The sequence below is a fragment of the Lycium barbarum genome, chromosome 9 (assembly GCF_019175385.1).
Source record: "Lycium barbarum isolate Lr01 chromosome 9, ASM1917538v2, whole genome shotgun sequence".
Taxonomy (NCBI): Eukaryota; Viridiplantae; Streptophyta; class Magnoliopsida; order Solanales; family Solanaceae; genus Lycium; species Lycium barbarum.
Window position 1 is genome coordinate 26,177,055 of NC_083345.1, and position 20,372 is coordinate 26,197,426.

The 20,372-nt window shown below is 36.1% G+C and overlaps 2 protein-coding genes across 2 annotated transcripts; both read right to left on the bottom strand.

The window, feature by feature from the left end:
• Positions 1-309: 309 nt before the first annotated feature.
• Positions 310-2,345, bottom strand: LOC132610175 (LOB domain-containing protein 16-like). The gene is made up of 2 exons (XM_060324464.1): positions 1,946-2,345; positions 310-1,033 (listed from the first exon to the last, which is right to left on the bottom strand). The coding sequence occupies exons 1-2, from the start codon at positions 2,225-2,227 to the stop codon at positions 656-658; spliced, it is 660 nt and encodes a 219-aa protein (XP_060180447.1). The 5' UTR covers positions 2,228-2,345; the 3' UTR covers positions 310-655.
• A 4,290-nt stretch (positions 2,346-6,635) lies between these two features.
• LOC132610646 (poly [ADP-ribose] polymerase 1) lies at positions 6,636-18,688 on the bottom strand. Its single transcript, XM_060324965.1, has 20 exons — positions 18,459-18,688; positions 17,254-17,303; positions 16,973-17,159; positions 15,690-15,867; positions 15,252-15,591; positions 14,759-14,954; positions 14,444-14,608; positions 14,258-14,318; positions 14,117-14,180; positions 13,789-14,040; positions 12,279-12,516; positions 11,999-12,114; positions 11,852-11,928; positions 11,585-11,745; positions 8,575-8,766; positions 8,259-8,367; positions 8,028-8,110; positions 7,783-7,920; positions 7,464-7,646; positions 6,636-7,072 (listed from the first exon to the last, which is right to left on the bottom strand). Exons 1-20 carry the CDS (start codon positions 18,600-18,602, stop codon positions 7,025-7,027), a joined length of 2,982 nt encoding a protein of 993 aa, XP_060180948.1. The 5' UTR covers positions 18,603-18,688; the 3' UTR covers positions 6,636-7,024.
• Positions 18,689-20,372: the final 1,684 nt, after the last annotated feature.

Below are 20,372 nucleotides of genomic sequence, written 5' to 3' on the forward strand. Positions count from 1 at the left end.
TCGAAGTACTAGCTTTCTAAGACCGCCTGGTATAAACTAAGTAATTTGGATTAAATAAGGAGCTGTGGAAGTGGATCTAAAGATTGTTATCAAAAGGGAAAAGCTTAAAAAAGTTTCAATGTCCATTGAGGCTTTAAGCGCAAAATAAATGCAATACAACATGGACTCTAACGAAGACAGGCACAAATGAAGAAAAAAAAAATACAATTATGTATATCTTGTCCAAGACTAATAATTATTAGCATGAATAACAAATATATGGACAACGAAATTAGGAAAAAAATTATGATAAAGTGAAACATTAATTTTTTAATGTCAGCATCTTAATATTAAGCTCATTAGCAAGAAAAAATATGTCTTATAAGAGCTTTGCTGATAATATTGAAGCGCCTGCTAAGGGAGGCGAAAACCACCTTGCTTTCAGCACGCCTGACAACACTGCTAAGGGAAGTTCTGTAGATTCAACTAATATACATATAATAAGAAAATTAAAGATCATTTTTGCAGTGGGAAAAAGCCTCCTTTGTAGGCTTGGGTAACATAAGATGGATCAAAGTTTCTTCTCTCTTCTTTTCTTTCCTCTCTCTCTCCCTCTCATAGTCTATGTACACATGATTTAGGCATGTAGAATAAAACAAAAAAAAAAGGGTACTAATTAGTTTTTCATCATCCTAAGAGCCAATGCTTGAAGTTCACCCAACTCAGTTTGAGACGGTCTCTTCCTGCTAGTGCTACTACTATAGGCTTGATGATAAAACACTTGGTCTCTGCTCTGTATCTCTTGTACATTATTTATTCCATCATTGTAATGATCAAGTGATTCAAGTGAACTCTGTGGTGATGAATTGGAGTTTACAGTATATGTTGGATTATTATTATTATTTGGTGGGAAAGATGATGCCATTAGCCCAATTGATGGGGCCATATTGTTGGGCCATTGAGGATAAGAATTTTCTGAATTTCTTGAACTATTGAGCAAACTTTGTGCCAGCTGACCCTTCACTTGCATCAGTTGAGCTTGCAAGTATGCCACCTAACAAACGTAACCAATTGAAATCAATTACCAAAAGAAAAAAGCTTCAGAATTTACTACATAAAGCCATTTATCTATGTTAATATAATTACTCCAAGTACTTTGAGATTTTTGTAAGCTTTTAAAGTGCATTGTTCTCATACTAGGATAAGATACATCATTGTATTTTGGCATTGAGGATGTTTTTGTTTAAGAAAAATGTTTTTCAGAAGAAATTTTGTTACACTAACCAACACTTTTAAAAAATTTAAAACTTTTTCAAATGAACCATTGATATTTTTTTTTTTTTGAAGAAAGTCATGTTTCCCCCTTTCATGGAAAATATTTTTTGGTATTGGAATGCTAGAGAATAACTTCTTTTCCTTTCTTCGTACCAATCACACCCTGAATTTAAAACAAAAACAATGATTATTAATGCATCCTAACCAATATTTTATAAGCAGCTTTCTCCAATAATTGCCTCACGAGTCAATCATACTTCCCATTAGCAATAAGTTTCTATTTTATACTTCAAAGTGTTTAAGAACACATAAGCAGAAAATAGCAGAAGAATGGCAAACTTAAGGATAAGAAATTATATGTATAACTTATAAATATACTAGGCAAAAAATCTACTCTATCAGTAAACCTTATGTAGCAGTAATCCAAGCTACCCTATTTTACAGGTTATTAATCAAACTTCTTATGGACAGTTGTCTATCAGCGTATAGAAGCTATACTCTTGAGGTTAAATATAAACTTTTGAGGCTTCTTCTTGAAGTGGCCGAAGAACATACACTGCTAAAAGGAAATAGGAAATAGCGAAGGAAAAATTATGTAGTTAAACAGTAAAAATTCGTCGTTAATTCTATTCCAGTACTTATTTTTTGTAGTGATAAATAGAGTTGAGAAGTTGAAAGATTGAAAAGTTACCTGTTGTTGTAGAGCGAAAATATGTGCAACACAGCCATAGACAGGATCTTTAATCCTAGCTTGAGCTTCATAAGCAATAGTAACAACAGCTTCACACCGATCAGGCACGGGAACATGCAGCAACAATTTAGAAACATTACTAGCTCCAAACACCTTATGTATGGCTGCAAATCTAGCAGGACCTTGTTCTGAACAAAAATAAGGAGCAAATATACAGTCAGCAGCACACTTGCGTCGCAGAAATTTGCATGCACCACAAGGTGAACCTGTCCCAGAAGCCATAGCTAGATAGTTCAAAAAGAAAAGAAATTAACAAAGAGAAGAAAAAGATTAAAGATGAAGCACACGAGTGGACTAGGAAATGGTGCAGATAATGAAGAAACTGAGAGGAAGATGCTAAGGTGGGGCTAATAGTGGACTTGTAGGGAGTTTATATAAGGAGTGTGAATGAAAGGGGACATAGAAGGTCTGCGTGTAGGGTTCTAAGGGGACATTTATTAATGGCTTGTGTAATATATACACTCTAAGCTAGTATAAAATATTTCTAAATAATTGTCTTATTTTTCATTTACATGCCCCTTTAAGAAGCATTAATAAGTGTAGTATTTTGATTTTTTTACCCTCTTATCCCTTCTCAATAAATATTTATTGCTGTCAACTCCATCAATGATGTACTCCCTCTTAAATGTTGTAATTAGTTATAAAGGGTAAAATGAGAAAACGCTACTTAATTTTTCTTGGTATTTTAAATTGACAAATATTTTTAGTAAGGACAACAAGCATTTTGAGACAGAGCGCGAGGGAGAATGTATTTACATTTAGACTTTCTATTTTAGTATTAATGAGATGATTTATAGCTACAGAAATTTCTATGGCTTACTCCCGCCGTTCACTTTTACTTGTCCAGTATTCTAAAAATAGATTTTCACTTTTTCTTGTCCCTTTTAGCATATCAAGATAAGACAATTTATTTTTTTCTGTTTTACCCGTAGTATTAATTACTCACTTCCAATCATTTTTCAAATCCAATAAAAATATGCACTAATTAATATGGTACATTGGTAAATTATGACTTTATTTATTATTTCTTAAACACCGTGAAAAGTCCAAAATGGACAAGTAAAAGTGAACGGAGGGAGTATATTTTAAATTATGAGTTTCAAAAATTTTCTTTTCTCTCAAAATTTTATGTGTTGTCAAATACCTTCACATAAATTGAGACGGATGAAGTATACTCCTTTCATTTCAATTTATTTGACATGATTTAATTTGATTCGGAATTTAAGAAAGATATAAGTGTTTTTAAAAGTTAAAGATTTTAAATATATCATAATATTTGTATGATTAGATTTTAAATATGTCATAACGTTTGTGTCACTGCAGAAATTTCTCATTAAAAAAATATAAAAAATGTTATTCATTTCTTAAACAAGAAATATTGTTAAATAAAGTGGGACGAAAGGAGTATTATAATAATTTTGACACTGTTAAGTCGTAGTTTAGCTTACTTGGCAAGTGTGCTTTATTTTTTAGGTAATTAGTTTCAACTTATTAATTAGGTGCAGTGGTGGAATCAAAAAAATTAGGAAGAGTCAAAAGATGTAAAAACGCCACATTCTTTTTATTTTTAGACTTTTTGGAAGCTGATATTTTGGTTTGAGAGTGTACCTCTCTGTCCATGATAGCCAATAGAGTAGTATTTAGGGTGATTAAATGTATCAGGGGTTTGGCTCATTGTTATTATCTCTGAATCCGGTATATTTCTCTGATTATGAATAAACGGACTATGCCCCCTTAAAGGCGCAAATTATATATAAAAATAAAAAAATCATATAGAGAGAGAGAAAAGTTTGTTTTTACCCTATTACGTACATAGTATAGTTCTCAAATGAAAGAGTGGCTCCATCACGAATTTGTTATATGCAATTAATTATAATTATCTTTTGGATGTCTAGTACTAGTATAAAGTTCGTCTATATGATATGTGTAGACTAATTGAACTCTTTTTATATTTTATAGCTTGAGTGCGTATATTTTATTTGATTTGTTAAGTTTCTTAGACCAGATTAGTTTGCGCATTAGAGCCTGTTTGGATGGGTTTAAAAAAAACAGCTTTCAGCTTATAAGCTGTTTTAGATAAGTTAAGTCAAACAAATTCAATTAATTTTTTGAGCTTATTTTAAGCACAAAATGACTTTAAGCTAGTCAGTCAAACACTAAAAAAGCTTAAAACAGCTTATAGGCAACTTATAAGCTAATTCAAACGGGCTCCTAGTATGTTAGTTCAATTGAGTAAGAAAAGCCCAAATCTTTTTTTACTTTTTGTGCTGTTTGTTTACCAGCTTTGTTAGTCGTAGTAGTAATAGTGGTGACAAGGGAGAGGGTCCAGTATCATTTGTCCTGTTGTTATATTGAACGTTACGTTTAATTGTTAAAATTAGAAAATAATTTTTTTGTTCTATTTGTTAAATAATTTCCCGCCGAACGCCGCACCTGGGAACTGCTGCTTCTTATTTGTTGCTTTCTGGAAAAAAAAATGTTGCTTTCTGAAAGAAAAAAATTAGTTTTCGTTTGATCCCAGCTAATGACACGTGGTGATGATGCTTTTATACTTTGACTTCCAAGCTGAGCCTTATTTTCTCTTTAATTTCTTTTCAAATTTATTTTTCTGGTGAGTTATTCCTGTGAATAATGTAGCAGAGTGGAGTTTTGATGAGATTAATTGATGCGATTAAAAGTATCGCCTGGTGCGGTTTACATCTCCTGTGTAATTTGCGGGCTATTGCACAGTGAGCAGATTACCCAGTGCGCACCCGTGGGTTTCCTGGGTTTCCAAAGAAAATAATTCCATCCTCAACTCAATTGTTATGGTAGTATCAACATCTTGTATGCTCATTCCATCGTATGGGTGCTGAGGGTTGGAAAGCCTGTTATGCATTAGATGCAGTTTATGTTAAAGTGTCCCATGTTCTGTGTTGTTTTTCTCCTCATATAATTATCAAGTACCACCTCATGAGTTAGGTTTAAAATTTAATTTTCTTAATAGAATCTAAAAGTGAGACTAAACTTGTCACGTTTTTCAACGATTAGTCCCCCTGCTATGTTATTCATGTTCGAGATGTTCAATGTTGGACGCGTAGATAGTATTAACGTGACTTATATTAATTAAAAAAATGAATATTAATTTTTTATATGATTTTGAACTATTTTCACCTTACGAGGTAGGGTGTATGTTAAAACCACAATCTCTAAGTTGGAGGATAGCACTTCCATTATTATTATGGTCTCGTTCCTGGAATATCAATCTTTTACTATTTGCGATAACACGGAGTAAAAGGGGAAAATTTTCATTATAGCAGCCTTTAGTCATCTCCTTCGAACTCCAATGAAGTAGATGAGGTGCCCCACAAATGAAAATAATTGGAGGAGTTATGACTATTTTGACTTCGAAATATGGGTGAAGAAAAGAGAGCTATTCATTTCCTTGGTATTATACGTTCATTAAAGACCTTGGAAATTTGAAGTTTTGTGATTTACGAGTTCCCAAATGCTAACTAAATCAGTGCAACATATATGTGACCTCCGATTATAGCAAATGAATTAAAGTGTTGCACCTACTTCCTATATGTATATGAATATGACAGAGTTGATGAAGCAAATTTACAAATAGGTACTTTTATACAACCAACGTAGCCTCCCATTCTCAACCCAGTCACTGCTCGTATATACCATCCATATGTAGGGATGCTATTCATATACAATCACTATTTGCTGACGAATATTGTTCACAGCGGAGTAACAGGTCAAATTACTAAAGGAACAAGAGTTGCAAACTATACATTACTTCGAGTAGTAATAATTTTTAAAAACTATTTCTTCAAGTCATACTTATATTTAACTAATATAAAAAACAACTAAACCTTAAGTCCAACTAGTTACTTGTAAATAAATAAAAAGGGAAAAAAAAATAAACAGGAGACATGTAAATTTATTTCAGCAAAAACCTTAGGTAATTGCCGACACTTGCAACCCAAAAAACAATCACTATTGGATTACATATGTGAAGGAGAACAACTGGCTATAGTCAAATGGAAGTGGTAAGAGGTTCGTCATCCTAACAAAGAAAATGGCAGTTTGCAGAAAAAAGGGTAAAGCCCCATGTTATTTTCATGCATCAGCTATACAACTCAGCATTGTCCTTACTCCCACCCTCTAAATTTTTATGCATGCAGCAAATATCCTCCCTACCTTTAACCAAAGCTATTAACAGTTTAACACTCCTATGTCATTTTGAAAATCCAAAGAAACTAAGAGAGAATAATATATCAAATTATTCAACAATATAAGTAGATAAGTGACACTACATTAAAGGTGTGCTTAGGGTGGTTGTGACAAAGGTTTCTAGATCATTAGCATTAGCATCAGTGCCTCTGATTCGATTGAAGTTGATAAACAGAATTGAAATCCTTTTACTTTTCCATAATTATTAGTACCATCTTTCGTACTATAGCCATTCATAGTTTGTTGACTTGATAGGACTTCCAACAGTTCGCAATTTAACCAAAGCAAAGCCAGGAGAAACTATGTACTTCTAACTATTTTGACTTCACACTAGATGCATCGTTTCGACTTTAAACAGTTCATGATTTAGCCAAAGGAGAGCAAGGAGAAACTATGCACTACTAACTAGTTTCATGTCAAATTTTCTTAGCAAATCGGAAGAAAGTAGCAGCACAAAAGGACGCTAAGCAAACCTGCAGCAGTGTCTCAAGCAGATTTACAGAGCAAAAGCAGCTGCAGCTGCAGCTAGCAGTGAGAGCTCTCAAGTTAATACTGCTAATGTTAGTCATAGTCGAAAAGTAGAAACACGGTTTCATCTCTTACAAAAAGGCATTTACATGTGCAGGAAGCGATCTCCTGCTAAAACCCCAAAATGAGATCGAGCCCTCCCCATACACAACAAAAGATAACCTCAATTTCAAGCCTGCACACGATGGGTAAGAAAGTGCAGTTTTTGCTAACACGGAGCGGAACCGTCTTTACAAAGCAGACACATATTTACAAGTCTGAATCATAACTTCACTGCTTATAATTGAACCTCACTTTGACTAAGAATTGCAGCTTTACCTGCAGAAATACAAATTCAAAGCAGTCAGTCCATCAGTATGTTCATCTATGAACATGATATTCTGCACACAACTATTAGGCGCCTCTGACTTCAAAATACGAAATAATTTAAGTACTACTCTCTGTATCAACTAAGAAACTGCTTTAACAGGGTTAATTAATTAGAACACTTATTTGCTATGTCAGTGGCACAAAATTCTGATGTTCATGTAATAAATAAACCTATTGATTTATATGAAAGAAGCAAAAGTAAATACATAACCCTATAGTTCGTCCAATTAACAGATAAGAGTTAGTTCTGTGTCAAACAAGAATAGGTGTTGAAATACTCTCAAAGGTTTATCACCAAACTCTATCAAGAAAAAGACCTAATGTTGACAAGAGCACTTACTTGGGCAGCGTCATACACTATGTATTCATTATACAAAAGCTCAGAGTTCTTAACATTTGATGGTACTGGTTTTCCACACGGAACCACAACTTCATCCCTCCAGTTCACAAACTCTGATCTCTCAGGTACTGTCTTGCCAAGACCCTTAGTAGAGTGCTTCCCTTTAGGAGGTTTGTCCATATACTACATGGAAGCCAAACATACCCACAATAAATATCATAAGTAACAAGGTAAAAGAAGGCAGACAAAGATAAATAGGACAACGCACTGAATGAACAAAATAACAGTATGGTATGGAAATCCAACTGTATTTACTCACCTTGGCTGCCTTTAGCTCATAAACCTCACCTAAAGCAACTTCACTGAGAAGCATAAACCCAACAGGGTTCTTGCGATCAGTGAAGCAATATTGTGCACTTTTACTGACCATATCAGCAAAGTATATTCCCTTTCCAAACTACAAGGTAGGAAAAGACATTGCACATCAGCTACGTGTAAAGCTTAGTAAATGCCTTGATATACAGACAAAAGAGTAACTAAGAAAATTTAAGGGGCAGGTGATACCATGTATCCCGTAGCTGGGGCTTCTGGAGGAGCAATTCTCAGTCCTTGGCTTAGTATACCCACAAAGTTTGTCAAACGGGAACCTGAAAAGGATTTTGATGCAGTCAAGCTCACTATCGCAGTTTGATAATAATCTCACAACCTTAAATTTCAAATACAATGCAAATTCTGAGCCATTCAATCGATAAATCCTCCGGTTGACAGGTCGACTTGATGTGTGTTTCAACTTACCGTGCCATAGAAGCATTCTGTCCTTCAGTTTCTCTCTGTGGGGTTTAAACTTGTCAAACTCCCCTTCACGTTCGAGAGAAAACACTTCTTCCACTTCTAGAACCCAGTCCTGAGAAAACTCCAACATTAGCACATACCCTTTTTTTCAAAAAGTTGTGGTGCTCTCACCACCGCCAGCCCACTGTGCTTATAGATCCATTTTGGGTTTCCAAAAGTACAAAAACGCAAAGATATTGAAGTAAACAACTAGCAAGCTCCCGGGGAAAAGACGGTTAGAGGAAGGGGGAGTCGCAAACTAAAAGGAGCTTAAACCCACCTTATGTGTAGGAGCATGAGTTCTTTGGAGATACTTTTCAATCACTCGATAATCTTCACTTTGATGAGGAAGTGGAGATATATCACAGTGTAGCTTCTTATACTTGTCATCCAGAGAGTCGTCATTGTCAATGTCGAAGCCAACAAGCCTTGAAGCTATTTCAATGTCCTGAAGCGCTTCCAGCATTTTTATCTATCACCAAATACACAACAGCATAAGTTAGCTGGTATCCTGGTACCCAAATGAGGTTTGCTCGAAGAGATGGTGAGTAAAAAATCCAACAGCAAGTTTGCCAAAGAAAACAGCACCACATGGATGTTGAAGAGGCAGATAACTTAGTCAGAGCATGTCGTCTTAACTCACTCCAAGCACTTACTAGTTACTACATAAACTTAAAAGGACTCTTAAGGATTTAGCAATTAGTCTTATGAAAAGTATGAAAAAAAGCAGATATAAGCAACTTATAAATGAGCTCAGTTGATAAATATGGCTCAAACTTTCTACAAATCGTCTCAATCTTAACTTTTTCTAATAAACAAGAAATCCCTGAGGGCCAGCTGGCGTACAGTTCGAAAATCGATGGATAATGGACCCGCCCTTCTACTCATTTCCACTTAAATACCAAGATTTTCTCCACGGAAGAGCTTTAACTTGTAATGTGCGTCTAACCCCATACATTCTGTGTTTCCCTCTTACTCCCTATCCGACACCTTTGGGGCTCATCTGATAATAAACTTAAATTTCATACAATAGTTTCCTTTTCAGCCTTATTTTTTTTTTTTTTTTTCAAAAAAAAAATTGTTTTTATTACATAGGGGGTAGGGGAAGGGGAAATGGGGAAGGGGATTACATGTGGGGATTCGAACCCTCACCAACAAGGTGAGAGTTCAGGTAGCCAAGGTAGCCAACCAACTGAGCTACTAGATCCCTACTCCTTTTCAGCCTTGAGTCAAGATTACAAGATGTTTCTAATGGGAAGGAAATCAAGGCAAAGTTTCACCTAGTCAAGTGGACTCTGGTGCCATATAAGGAAAAAAGAGGCGCAAACAGGTCTTCACATCTCGTGGAACAAGTCTATGGAAACAAATTAGAAGACCGAGACGAGTTCTGGCCCCTCATCAGAACGATAATTGGAGATGTGAAGAAAGTCCGAATGCAGGCAAGACATGTGGATGCACGGAAACACTTTATAAGATGCTTCTCGGATCCATATAGCATCGAAAATAATCCCCACTGAACTGTTGCTGAATGCTATAGCAATGAAGTGTGGAAATGGTGTTTAGAAGAAACTTACAGGACTGGGAAATGGGAAGTATCACTCTTCTGCTGACAGAATCGGAAAAGGTAGAATTGGATGTGCAGAAAACAAATAGATTGCAGTGGATGGTGAAGAGTAATGAAGTTTTCTCAGTAGGTTCATGCTACAAATGGATAATGACCTGGAAAGGAGTAACCAACGGCCTTGGAAGATGATATAGAAGACCATAAGGAAGCTTTGATTCAGATAGCTAATACATCACGTGAAACCTGCAGAAAAGAGGCGCCACAAAATGCAAAAGTAGATGTTTCTGATTAAATAAAACCAGAGGAACCTTTCTCAAGCCCGTTTGTTTTTATTAAGATTAAAATGTCTGAATCTGAATACACATCAAATTATTAAGATGTACCTAGATATGAACATTGACTAGTTAAGACTGATTGTTTTCTCAACATTTAAACATGTAAAATTTATCTTTAATCAAAAATTAACAGTAGTAAATATAAAATTCCAAAAAAAAAAAAAAAAAAAAAAAACTAAATCCATAAATGTTAGAGAAAATTAAATTTATTTGGTGTATATACATTGTTATCTTTGATGAACTTCACTCGCAGCTGGCGATGGTCGTGGTTTATGAAGTATAGCGATGAGTTGTGTGGTGGCATCCAATGGTGGTTTACGGTGTAACCAAAGGCAATGGACGAGCAGCGATGGTTGATGGTGGTGGCTAGCAATGGAGGCAGTTGGTGATGGTCATTGTGTGGTGATAGTTGTGCGGTGAAGGTGGTTGATAATGGTGGTTGGCGGTGATAGTTGTGCGACAGAGGTGGTTGGTGGTGGCGATGGCTAGTAATGGTGGAAGTGGTTGGTGGTGTGGCTGATGGTTGAGATGATTGACGGTTTGGTTTTGGTAAGTGATGCTGGTGGTTGTGAGGGGCCGGCGGTAGAGGCTGGTAGAGGTGGTTGGTGGGTAGAGGCAACCAGTGGTGGTGATGGTGGCGGTGATGTTTGCATGGTGATGGTAAGAAATAGAATAGCAGTAAAAGGTTAAATTAATGGAACTTCAGGGGAAGGTCTTAATGATTTAAGCCTTTGTACAAGATCTGAACGATTCAAATCTATTAAAGAGCTAATATGTGGTTGTTGAAGAAAGAAAATGCTAAAATCTAGATTCAGATTTAGACCTCCATGAAGGCTGTGTTAGGTATGAAGGAAAACGTTTTCTTGGAAAATATTTTCTAAACAAAATACGTGGATTTCTTACTTATTTTCTTGTGTTTGGTACGAAAACAAAAAATATTATTCTAAAAGCATTTGGATATAATCTACACAAATATATGGGGGGTGGGGTGGTGGGGATGAGGACAACGGAGGTAAGTGTGAAGATGAGGTGGGTTGGAGGGTGGGGAAGAAGCAATCAATGAAAATGCCACTTGTGGAACTTGTTTTCCCTACTTCTACCAGGAAGGTCATTTTCCTCATTTTTAAGGAACTTGTTTCCCTAGAGAAAATGTTTTCCAAAAATTTTGACCAACCGAACATGGGAAAATTTGATGTTTTCCTCCACACCAAACACACCCTACGTGGAAACAAATAAGCCTCTTGCATGCAAGAAGACATGGCAAGTAGGAACTGATAATATGTTTTTTAACTTGGTTGTTGGTGATCCATCAAAATCCCAAGATGGCACAACACAGTTGGCAGAGTAGTTGCCAAAATAGATGACAGTGATATGAAGTAAAGAGGCTTCACCTTCAGCTTAAAATCATCCTCATCTTTAATAACATGAGGATGAATAGATGGTATGACTGTGAAAAAGCGGTTGCTTGCATCAACAAGAAGGGTCTCCTTGACAGATGGATCATGATTAGTACCGCTTAACAAATTTTGTATCTCCGTCAATGCCTCAAAACCTAAGTACCAGAAGCATTATCAGGAACTAGTCGGCAGATGAGCTTAAAACACCCATAAATAGACGGAGGAGATTTCCAATAGAAGTAGATAGCTGAATAGATCTACCTTTTTGAATATTCCTTTTACTCAGCTTTCCTAGTGGCATCTCAGACATATTTATCTCAAATTCCATCATAGCAGCCCTGCAACACTTGTGGGTTTAGCTGCATTTCTTAAACATACAAGGAGTTCAACAGTGAGATTTCATTTAACCTGTATGTCTCAACATTAAAGAGAATCTTCATCAGTTCCATCAATGGAGGGGAAAGTTTGCTGTTTGTGTCATTGAGATTTCTCTTAGCAGCGGGTTTTTTGTCAACCCCATAATCCTACAAAATAAATCATTTGAAAATCTGAGCACTTGGTGAAGGAACCTGACATTTCTATAGCACAAAAATAATAAAAATAAGGTGATATTAGAAAAGTATCTCGGGGGTGCAACCCCGGGAAAAGGGAAATGTTTAAAGACTTGACGCGAAAGGAGGCAGCTAACAATATCTAGAGGATAAAATCTTCCAGGTTGCTTCTGAAAATTTTTCTTTTGTTCCCATGTTTCCCATGAGTTCCCGGTCTTCTCAAGAAACAATCGCTTAAACTCTCGTATTGCATCTGATTTAGACATCTCCTCCAACTTGTTTCCTCCAATTTTCTCACTTCCAACGCGACCCCATTTGCGAAAAACATAACAATCTGACCCTTTGTCCTCTTCAATAATTTGAAGGATATAGTAACTGCAGACAACAGAAACAAAAAGGCCAAAATACCATATGATCAGACAGAAGCTGGATCTTACATGGACAACATTACAGATAGAAATCATCCTTGCTATTTTGATAAAAGTGTGCTACTTTATAACTTGAAGAGGATTGACTTTCTCAGCAACATGAAAAAACAAGCTATTTACAAAATCAGATGATATATTTAAAAGAATAGCCTAATACTCATGTAGATGTAGAGATAGAGCTTGTCCAAAATCAAATGATATATTTAAAAGAATATCCTAATACTCATGTAGATGTAGAGATATATCCACTTTTGAAAAACTTCAGTTTAGGAAATTCCAGACCACTTGTTTTATGAGGACAGAGCAATAGCCTGGTTGTGAAATTGTTATGGAGGTTTATTTTGGAGGAACAAGCGCGGTGGAGGAGAGTTATTTGTGAAAAATACGAGACTGAAAGAAGTGGGTATCAAGAGGGGTAACTTCACCTTATGCTTATGGGTTAAGTGCATGGAAATCAATCAGAACTCTTTGGCTTTCTTTCCGTGCAAATGTGAGCACAAGATAGGAAAGGGATGAAAACGTCTTCTTAGGGTGATAATTGGCTAGGACAGGGAGCTTGGAAGCAGTTGTTTCCAGATACCTTTAATCTAAGTCAGCAGCAAGATGCAAAAGTAAGCAAAACTTGGGGTCAACAAGGATAGAACTTGAATTTTGTGTGTATTTCTCTGAAACTAGTTACTCTCATTGAATTCCACTTTCTCACACCCGACTCCCTAGCCACATGAAAATTCTTTTTCCAACTCTAACAAAATGAAGTTTGAAGAAAGATTGTTATTTTCATGTGACTTATCCTTGAACTTGTGCAATAAGGATAGAACAATCAATTTCATAATTCTGGCACCGGATACTCTGGTTATGTCTGATGGTTTACGTATAATGTATCTAATTCACTTGAGATTAAATAGCAAATACTCCAAAAAGATTCACTTCAAAATGAGTGAATTTGGTAATTTGATTGGGATGTTAATGTTGTTATGTATCTCAAGATTTGATGTTAATATTGTTATGTATCTCACAAGTCACTTCATATTTACAAAGTTTATGATAATTCAATTCTAAGGCAGAATCTACAGATGACAGTTCCGTTAAACAGAGACATTTCAATTAGAAAGGCAGACAAGACCACAAGTGAAATGCAGAAGGACGACCCAAAAAGAGAAAAGGACAGCCACTGGATTGCTATAGCATATTTCAGAGGGAAAATATGGATACATCTCACCTATTAATACCAGTTGAGAGGTCTGACATGTTTAAAGTCGTATTATAAATGCTGGTCTTGTCCTCAAGAATGTGTCCTGTATCTTGCAAGCCAGATGACTCATGAACCGCACTCCTCCCTTTTACTTTGACAGTTACCATGCTTTGAGTCTCGCCATAAGCTTCTAATTTATACAGGTCAAAAGGAAGTTTTTTCTTTCTGTCGATACTATCCACCAAATAATCCTCCCGGACTACTGGCACTTTCATTCTCCTGTTAGAATGAAGCAGATGAAAGTGAAGAGGTTGCCAGGGTATAATGTTTTGGTTGCAACCTGCAAGAATTTTACCTGGCCCTCTTTATCTCGGGATCTTGATCATCCAACGTCCCTATCACAACTAAGCAACCTGTGTCTGCAAGTCCAAATACTTCTAACATTCAGAATATAAGGACAAATTTTTAATCTAAATTCCAAAGATTGATAAGGCACCTTTCTTTAACTTGGCATGCACCTGTCCACCAGCTTCCTCAATTTTTCTCTTCCAGTTCTCCTATTAATTTGAAAAAGTGTAGTAATAAGCTGAATAAAAATCACAGAAGGGAAAAATATAACCTCAAATACCCATGACTCATCCACTAGACGAAAGAGAAACCGGAAAAGAAGGAAAATTGTTACCCTTGAATCTCCGGACAATCCTGTCAAGGCAACTTTTAGATCCCCTAGGTTTTCACTCTTGGAAGACTGAGATAGCCCATTAGCAGCCTTGCTCGCAGATGCCTTGCTGGGTGTAGCCGGGAGCAATATCCTTTCTGCTTTTTTTGACTTTTGTGTCTTAAACCACTGAACAAAAAATAACAGTTATATAATTTCTCCAACTAAAGACCAGCATAAACTTTGATTCATACCTAATAAAAATTTAGGCTAAAAGGGAATCTTTAAAGTGCTTCTCACACTTATGTATCAGATTTTAGAATTTTGTTAACCATGTACCTTGAGAAGATACTCATTGCTGGTTTCTTCAGGAATTTTCCATTTTCCTTTAACACGTTTTATGTCAGTGACAGTGTATGAACACTTGCTCCATTCTGACAAATAACCATGGCATCTATACATGCCTCCAGAATATCGAAGGTGTCCTGAACAAAGGGGACATTTGGGGAGCGCTCCAAAAAGCATCCCATCGGCACTGGATAAAAGCCAAGAAAAAAGAGTAAAGAAAACGTATTAGAGTGATGCACAAAAATCGCATCCACATCAAACACTAAATTTGCATTCAACAAACAAAGAAATCCAGAAGGGAAAAGGTGACATTGAACAATGGATATAGAGAAAACTAAGGGAAGTGAAGCCCACGTCACGCAAGATACAAGACTGTACTAGTACAAACTGCCCTAAAGTTGGCAATTGAGAAGAAGGAGTTAGATATATTGCATGCATCACAAGTGACCAATGCCATATCTCAGGTATATCACATTAACCATACCAGCGATCTCGCAGATCAAGCTCTGATCCTGTAGATTCCTGATCATTAGCTTCAAGAATCTGTCGCAACTCTACTGTACTGACATGCTTTTTGAGATCATCCTTGAGTGCCCATAGGGCTTTACTCTGGGCCTCCAGTTGGCTCTCCAACTCGGATGCTTTGACGAACTCTTCCTTCACATTGTTAGTATTTCTGTCTAACACTTTTTTGCCGGTAGAAACATCAGCTTCGGCTTTAGCAAGCTTTAACTTCTCACTGTTGTTACTGGCTTTTTTCCTTTTAGCACCAGCCTTAGATGTTGATTCCCATTCTGGTTCCTTTTTGGGCTCAGTTTTGTTACCTAAGATAATTGTCAAACACATTAGTTGCTAACGAGGGGAGAAAAGAGTATCCAACCACAACAGTAATGTGCGATCAACAGAGCAAAGTTCTAATTACCCGTTGAGACAGAACTCTTAAAAAGGGATAGAGCAGCTGCCTGATCATCAGCCGAGAGGCTATCCCATCCAGATAACTTTTCAAGCTGGGTAGTCGAAGATATTTCAGAGAAACACTTTGCATGATGCCATGCCAGGGACTTAGCACGTGAACCTTCAGGCTTTGATGATATGCGGACCTAACAACAGATAGCAAGTATTTAAGAAAATATATTGAGCTTCTAGTTAACTGTCCATTAGGATGATGATGCAATTGATTGATAAGAAGATAGATACTAAACCCAATTATTAATTCATATTTCATACTCCTGCTTGGTAATTTCGACCAGATAGGAAAGGCTAAAAGTCACGTCATTCACACAAGCAAAAGAATTCATGAATAATATAAAGCCATGCATCAAAGAGAATAACCATATTTTCAAAATCAATAAAATGATAAGAGGTTGTTATGATGATCAAGAAGAACTTACAAATAGTGATGCAGAAAAAGGAAAAAAAAAAGTTTCTTCTCATAACTGACATTTACAGTAAGCTTCCTATAATCTTATGGATAAATCATGTTTACTAAAATAAAATATTAAAGAAGAGAGGGAGACGGATCAACATGAAAATAGTCTTCTTTGGGAAACTAAAACATAAAGTGTCATATTTTTCTTCAAACCATGCTTCACATCATTGTCTTTTCTTTCGAGCCGAGGGTCTATCGGAAACAGCCTCTCTACCCCACAAAGGAGGGGTAAGGTCTGTGTACATCCTACCCTCCCCAGACCCCACTTGTGGGATTACATTGGGTACGTTGTTGTTGTTGATGAAACTAAAACATAAAAAACGCAAAGTATTGCTAATAGTGTGACCAGATTGAAAATATTTCCTCACATAACATGGTTTTGGTGGTTGGAGGACCATATTTTGTTCCTTCCAGTATCTGCATACAATGTTTTAGACTACACCATTGTTTCAAATGATGTCATTTATTGAGAAAAAGACTTGTCTCACACCTAGAGATTAGACTTTGTATAAAAATACAAATTCTCTAAAAGTAAAGAGAAAAATAACCCAAGAAACACATCGTTCAGGTGCTTGGACCAAAAAGAACAAAGGCCTGATTTATGACAATGTTCAACCAAGACTACCTAATAGGCTAATACTCCCAAGGAAAGGAATTGTTTTTTTGACAAGGTAACTCCCAAGGAAAGGAATTGCGGCAGATTTAGAATTTAGCGAAAATTAAACAAAGAATTGGTAATAGTAGCTGACTAAAGCCTATTGAGTGACAAAACCAACCTCCCCCTTAACAATCTTTTGGTTGCAGTGCCGACAGGAAGCACGGGAGGCTGGAGAGACTTCAATACCACATTCCACTGCAGCAGCAGGAGTAGGGGTGTTTGAGGATCCACCACCCTCTACATATTCCCTTATCTTCTGCTGATCCTCCCACCGCAACTGGTCGACCCCTTCAACATCTTCAAGGCTAAGACCAAAATGAAAGTCAATGAAAAATAAAGTCCTTTCTGGTATCAAAAACCATAATTTAACTGTAATATTTGGGAATGGAAGTGGCATACGATTTTATCTGTTTTGCTTTCCTCAAGATGCAGCTAGCATGATGCCACATCTGATTCAAAAAACAAGAACAAAGGTAGGTCAGTGACGACATAAAGCAAAACTTAACTGAAAGCTTGTAAACAACAACAAAAATGAAAAATATAACAGCAATAGGTTTTAAGACTCTTAACTAATCAACAATGAGTATCGTCAGGGAAGCTCTGATACCAAATTCACCATTAAAATAAGAGCTACATGCCCCAGCAAGAAGGTGATGTTCCAACAAACGCTTCAGAAGGAATTCTTTCATTATCCTAAACTTGAGTCTCTTTTTCAGTACGCAAGGTACAGTTTTGAGCAATCAAACTAACATACTAAAAAATTTAAGGGTCTTCAGATCTCAAGAATCGGCAAGAAATAACACATATAGGACTAATAATCATTCTTCCATCAATAGCATACATATACAGTGCATCCTTATATGTAGTGCATCTCATATATAGTTGAAATTTCCCCATTACCCTAGTGAATCAAGGCCACCAGAGACAGATAAACAAAAACTACAATGGAAACAAGCATATCATCAACTTGTAGATGAACTGATGAACTACACAAGATACCTAGAGGGCGAAATGTGACTAATCGCATACAACAACAACATACCCAGTGTAATCCCAATCGTAAAGGTGCCATCAGATTGCAAGGACACCACCACAACTTTGAACTTACTATATAACAACCAAGATCGATGAACATGACTTTTTGGGCATGTTCTAATAATAAATCACACACACATGAGTGAGTTATACCCATATCAAGAATGCCAAAATGGTTATGAGCGAAACCCACACAAGAAAAAAAAACACTAACTAAACTAGCAAGAACTTCCAGAAAATTACTTTAGAGAAAAAAAATGAAAAGATCAATGTCCAATTCAAGAAAACATGGGAAATACACAAATTGAAAAAGAATTATAAATAACTAACAAAGGGGAGAGAATAATTGTTCACATTACAAGATTATGCAAGTGAAATGAACTAATATGTAAGAACAACACATTCAAGAAACAAGAAAATAGCAACAAAAGGACTCCAATAGCATAGATGACTGAGAAAAGGGTGAAATTTTTCACCTTACAGAATTATGAAAGTGAACCAAACCAAAATGCAAAAACAACATATTTCAAGAAAGAAGAAAATAACAAGACAAGGGGTCGATTACATACAGGCATGAAGCCATCAAACTGAGTAGCTTGGACCATTTTACCAAGCCTAAAAACTTCTTTAGAAATAGGACTTTTACAAGTCTTGCATGATGAACGTGATGATTTTGCATATTCTGCTTTCCACGGCTTTGGTGGATTCGCCATTTTCCACACCAAACAACTACTTTACTCTTTTTGGGTGTTTGCTGCTCTCTATGTGGCACTCTTCAGTGGACTTAAAAGTAGGGAATATTATTGGAATGAATTCTTGAATCTTTAAGCCGTGTCGTGTTGCTGTTTTAAAGGGCAATTTGCACGATTGTCCTTCGTTAGGGTGGTCTTTAGTTTTTGGCCCCTCAAATTGCTCGTATTTAATATTTGTCATTCGCCTAAAATATCCTAAGGTTCTGGGTTCGAATCCCGGCTTAGTCATAAAAATAAGAAATATTCATAAGCTTTGTAAAAAAGTTTTATGCAGCACACTTTGCCTTAAGACTTTGTCTTTAAGTTATAACTAAAAGTCTGTCCCATAAAACAGAATTTTTTCTTAAGGCATAACTAAAAGTTTGTCTTATAAGACAAAGTTTGTACCTTAAGGAATGGGCAGAAAGTCTATGCCTTAAGGAATGGGGCAGACTTTTAGTTATTTCTTAAGGCAAAGTCTGTCGCATAAAACAGATCATTTTGCAAAGTCTTGTCTTGCGAAATTTATTTTTTCTGAATTAGTGGAGGTTCGAACTCAGAAACTTAGGGTATTTTCGACCACCTTTTCAAGTGAAGGGCAAAACTTTAACACCAACAATTTTAGGGATGAAAATTAAAGACCACCCCAAAAGAAGGATAATCCGCGCAAAAAAATGGTTTTTAAATGTGGAGCTAATGGGCTTGAACTATCTAACTTCTTTTGGGCTTAAGTCCACCGATTAAAATTCCAAATAATAGAACTAAAGCCCACGTAGCAAGACGGGGAAAATTATAAACAAATATCATCCGGTCACGTAGTTTATATATATATATATTACTACTATATATAAGGGCAAATTTAGGTACTTTTGTAGTCCTCACAAGAATTTCCAATTTTTTTAAAAAAATTTTAATTAATTACTTTTAGGTCCTAATCTTATTTATTTAAGTCAAATTTATTTATTTTTGTTTTTAAGATCTACTTTTCAAAAGCTATCGAACCTCCTACCTCATTTTTCATGTTCTTTGGTTTTCTGTTTAGTGCTCGATATCCGCATTTGAGCCCAATTAATCCAGATAATCATTTTTTTGCGCGGATTGCCCTTCTTTTGGGGTGGTCTTTAAATTTTGCCCCTCATATTTGTGGTCTTTAAATTATGCCCCTCATACTGCTGGTCTTTAATTTTTGCCCTTCGCATTGCAACACTGAGCGTTCACGCAGAAATCATGAGGTTCTGAGTTCGAACCCCCGCTCAAACATAAATTAAAAAAAAAAACTGCAAGTCAAGGTTTGGGTCGCGTGTATGCCGGACCCGGCATAAACTTATGAAGGAATTATCAAAGTTATGTCGGACCCGACATACTCATGCCTTATGGGCAGACTTGGCATAAGTATGCCGAGTCCGGCATAACTTTGGTAATTCCTTCATAAGTTTATGCCGGGTCCGGCATAACTTTGAGATCTCATGTCAACTTTTTACAGATTTTTAGTGACATCAAAATGCTTTATTAAAATTCAAGTGGTTTTTGTGTCAATGTTGCCTAAAGACTTTCTTTGCTACATTTCCTATATTAGATATATTATAACTGCTCTTGTTAATATATTATGGGGTAGTGTTAGAAAAGAGTAGTTATCGTGATTTTGTTCCATTATATCTAAGCCTAGTTTTTCATGAGTATTAACACTATGATAATTGTTGACAGCATTTGCATGACGATGAGTGGAAGAGGCCACGCACAAAGTTTTTACCA

What these genes read in the sequence shown, in the direction of transcription:
- LOC132610646 (XM_060324965.1), bottom strand. Translation starts at nt 18,602, where the DNA reads ATGGCGAATCCACCAAAGCCGTGGAAAGCAGAATATGCAAAATCATCA. An exon ending in TAAGAGTTCTGTCTCAACGG is followed by an intron (nt 15,592 to 15,689) that starts GTAATTAGAACT and finishes CAATTATCTTAG; the next exon opens with GTAACAAAACTGAGCCCAAA. An exon ending in CCCGAGATAAAGAGGGCCAG is followed by an intron (nt 14,041 to 14,116) that starts GTAAAATTCTTG and finishes TCATTCTAACAG; the next exon opens with GAGAATGAAAGTGCCAGTAG.
- LOC132610175 (XM_060324464.1), bottom strand. Translation starts at nt 2,227, where the DNA reads ATGGCTTCTGGGACAGGTTCACCTTGTGGTGCATGCAAATTTCTGCGA. An exon ending in TTTTCGCTCTACAACAACAG is followed by an intron (nt 1,034 to 1,945) that starts GTAACTTTTCAA and finishes TACGTTTGTTAG; the next exon opens with GTGGCATACTTGCAAGCTCA.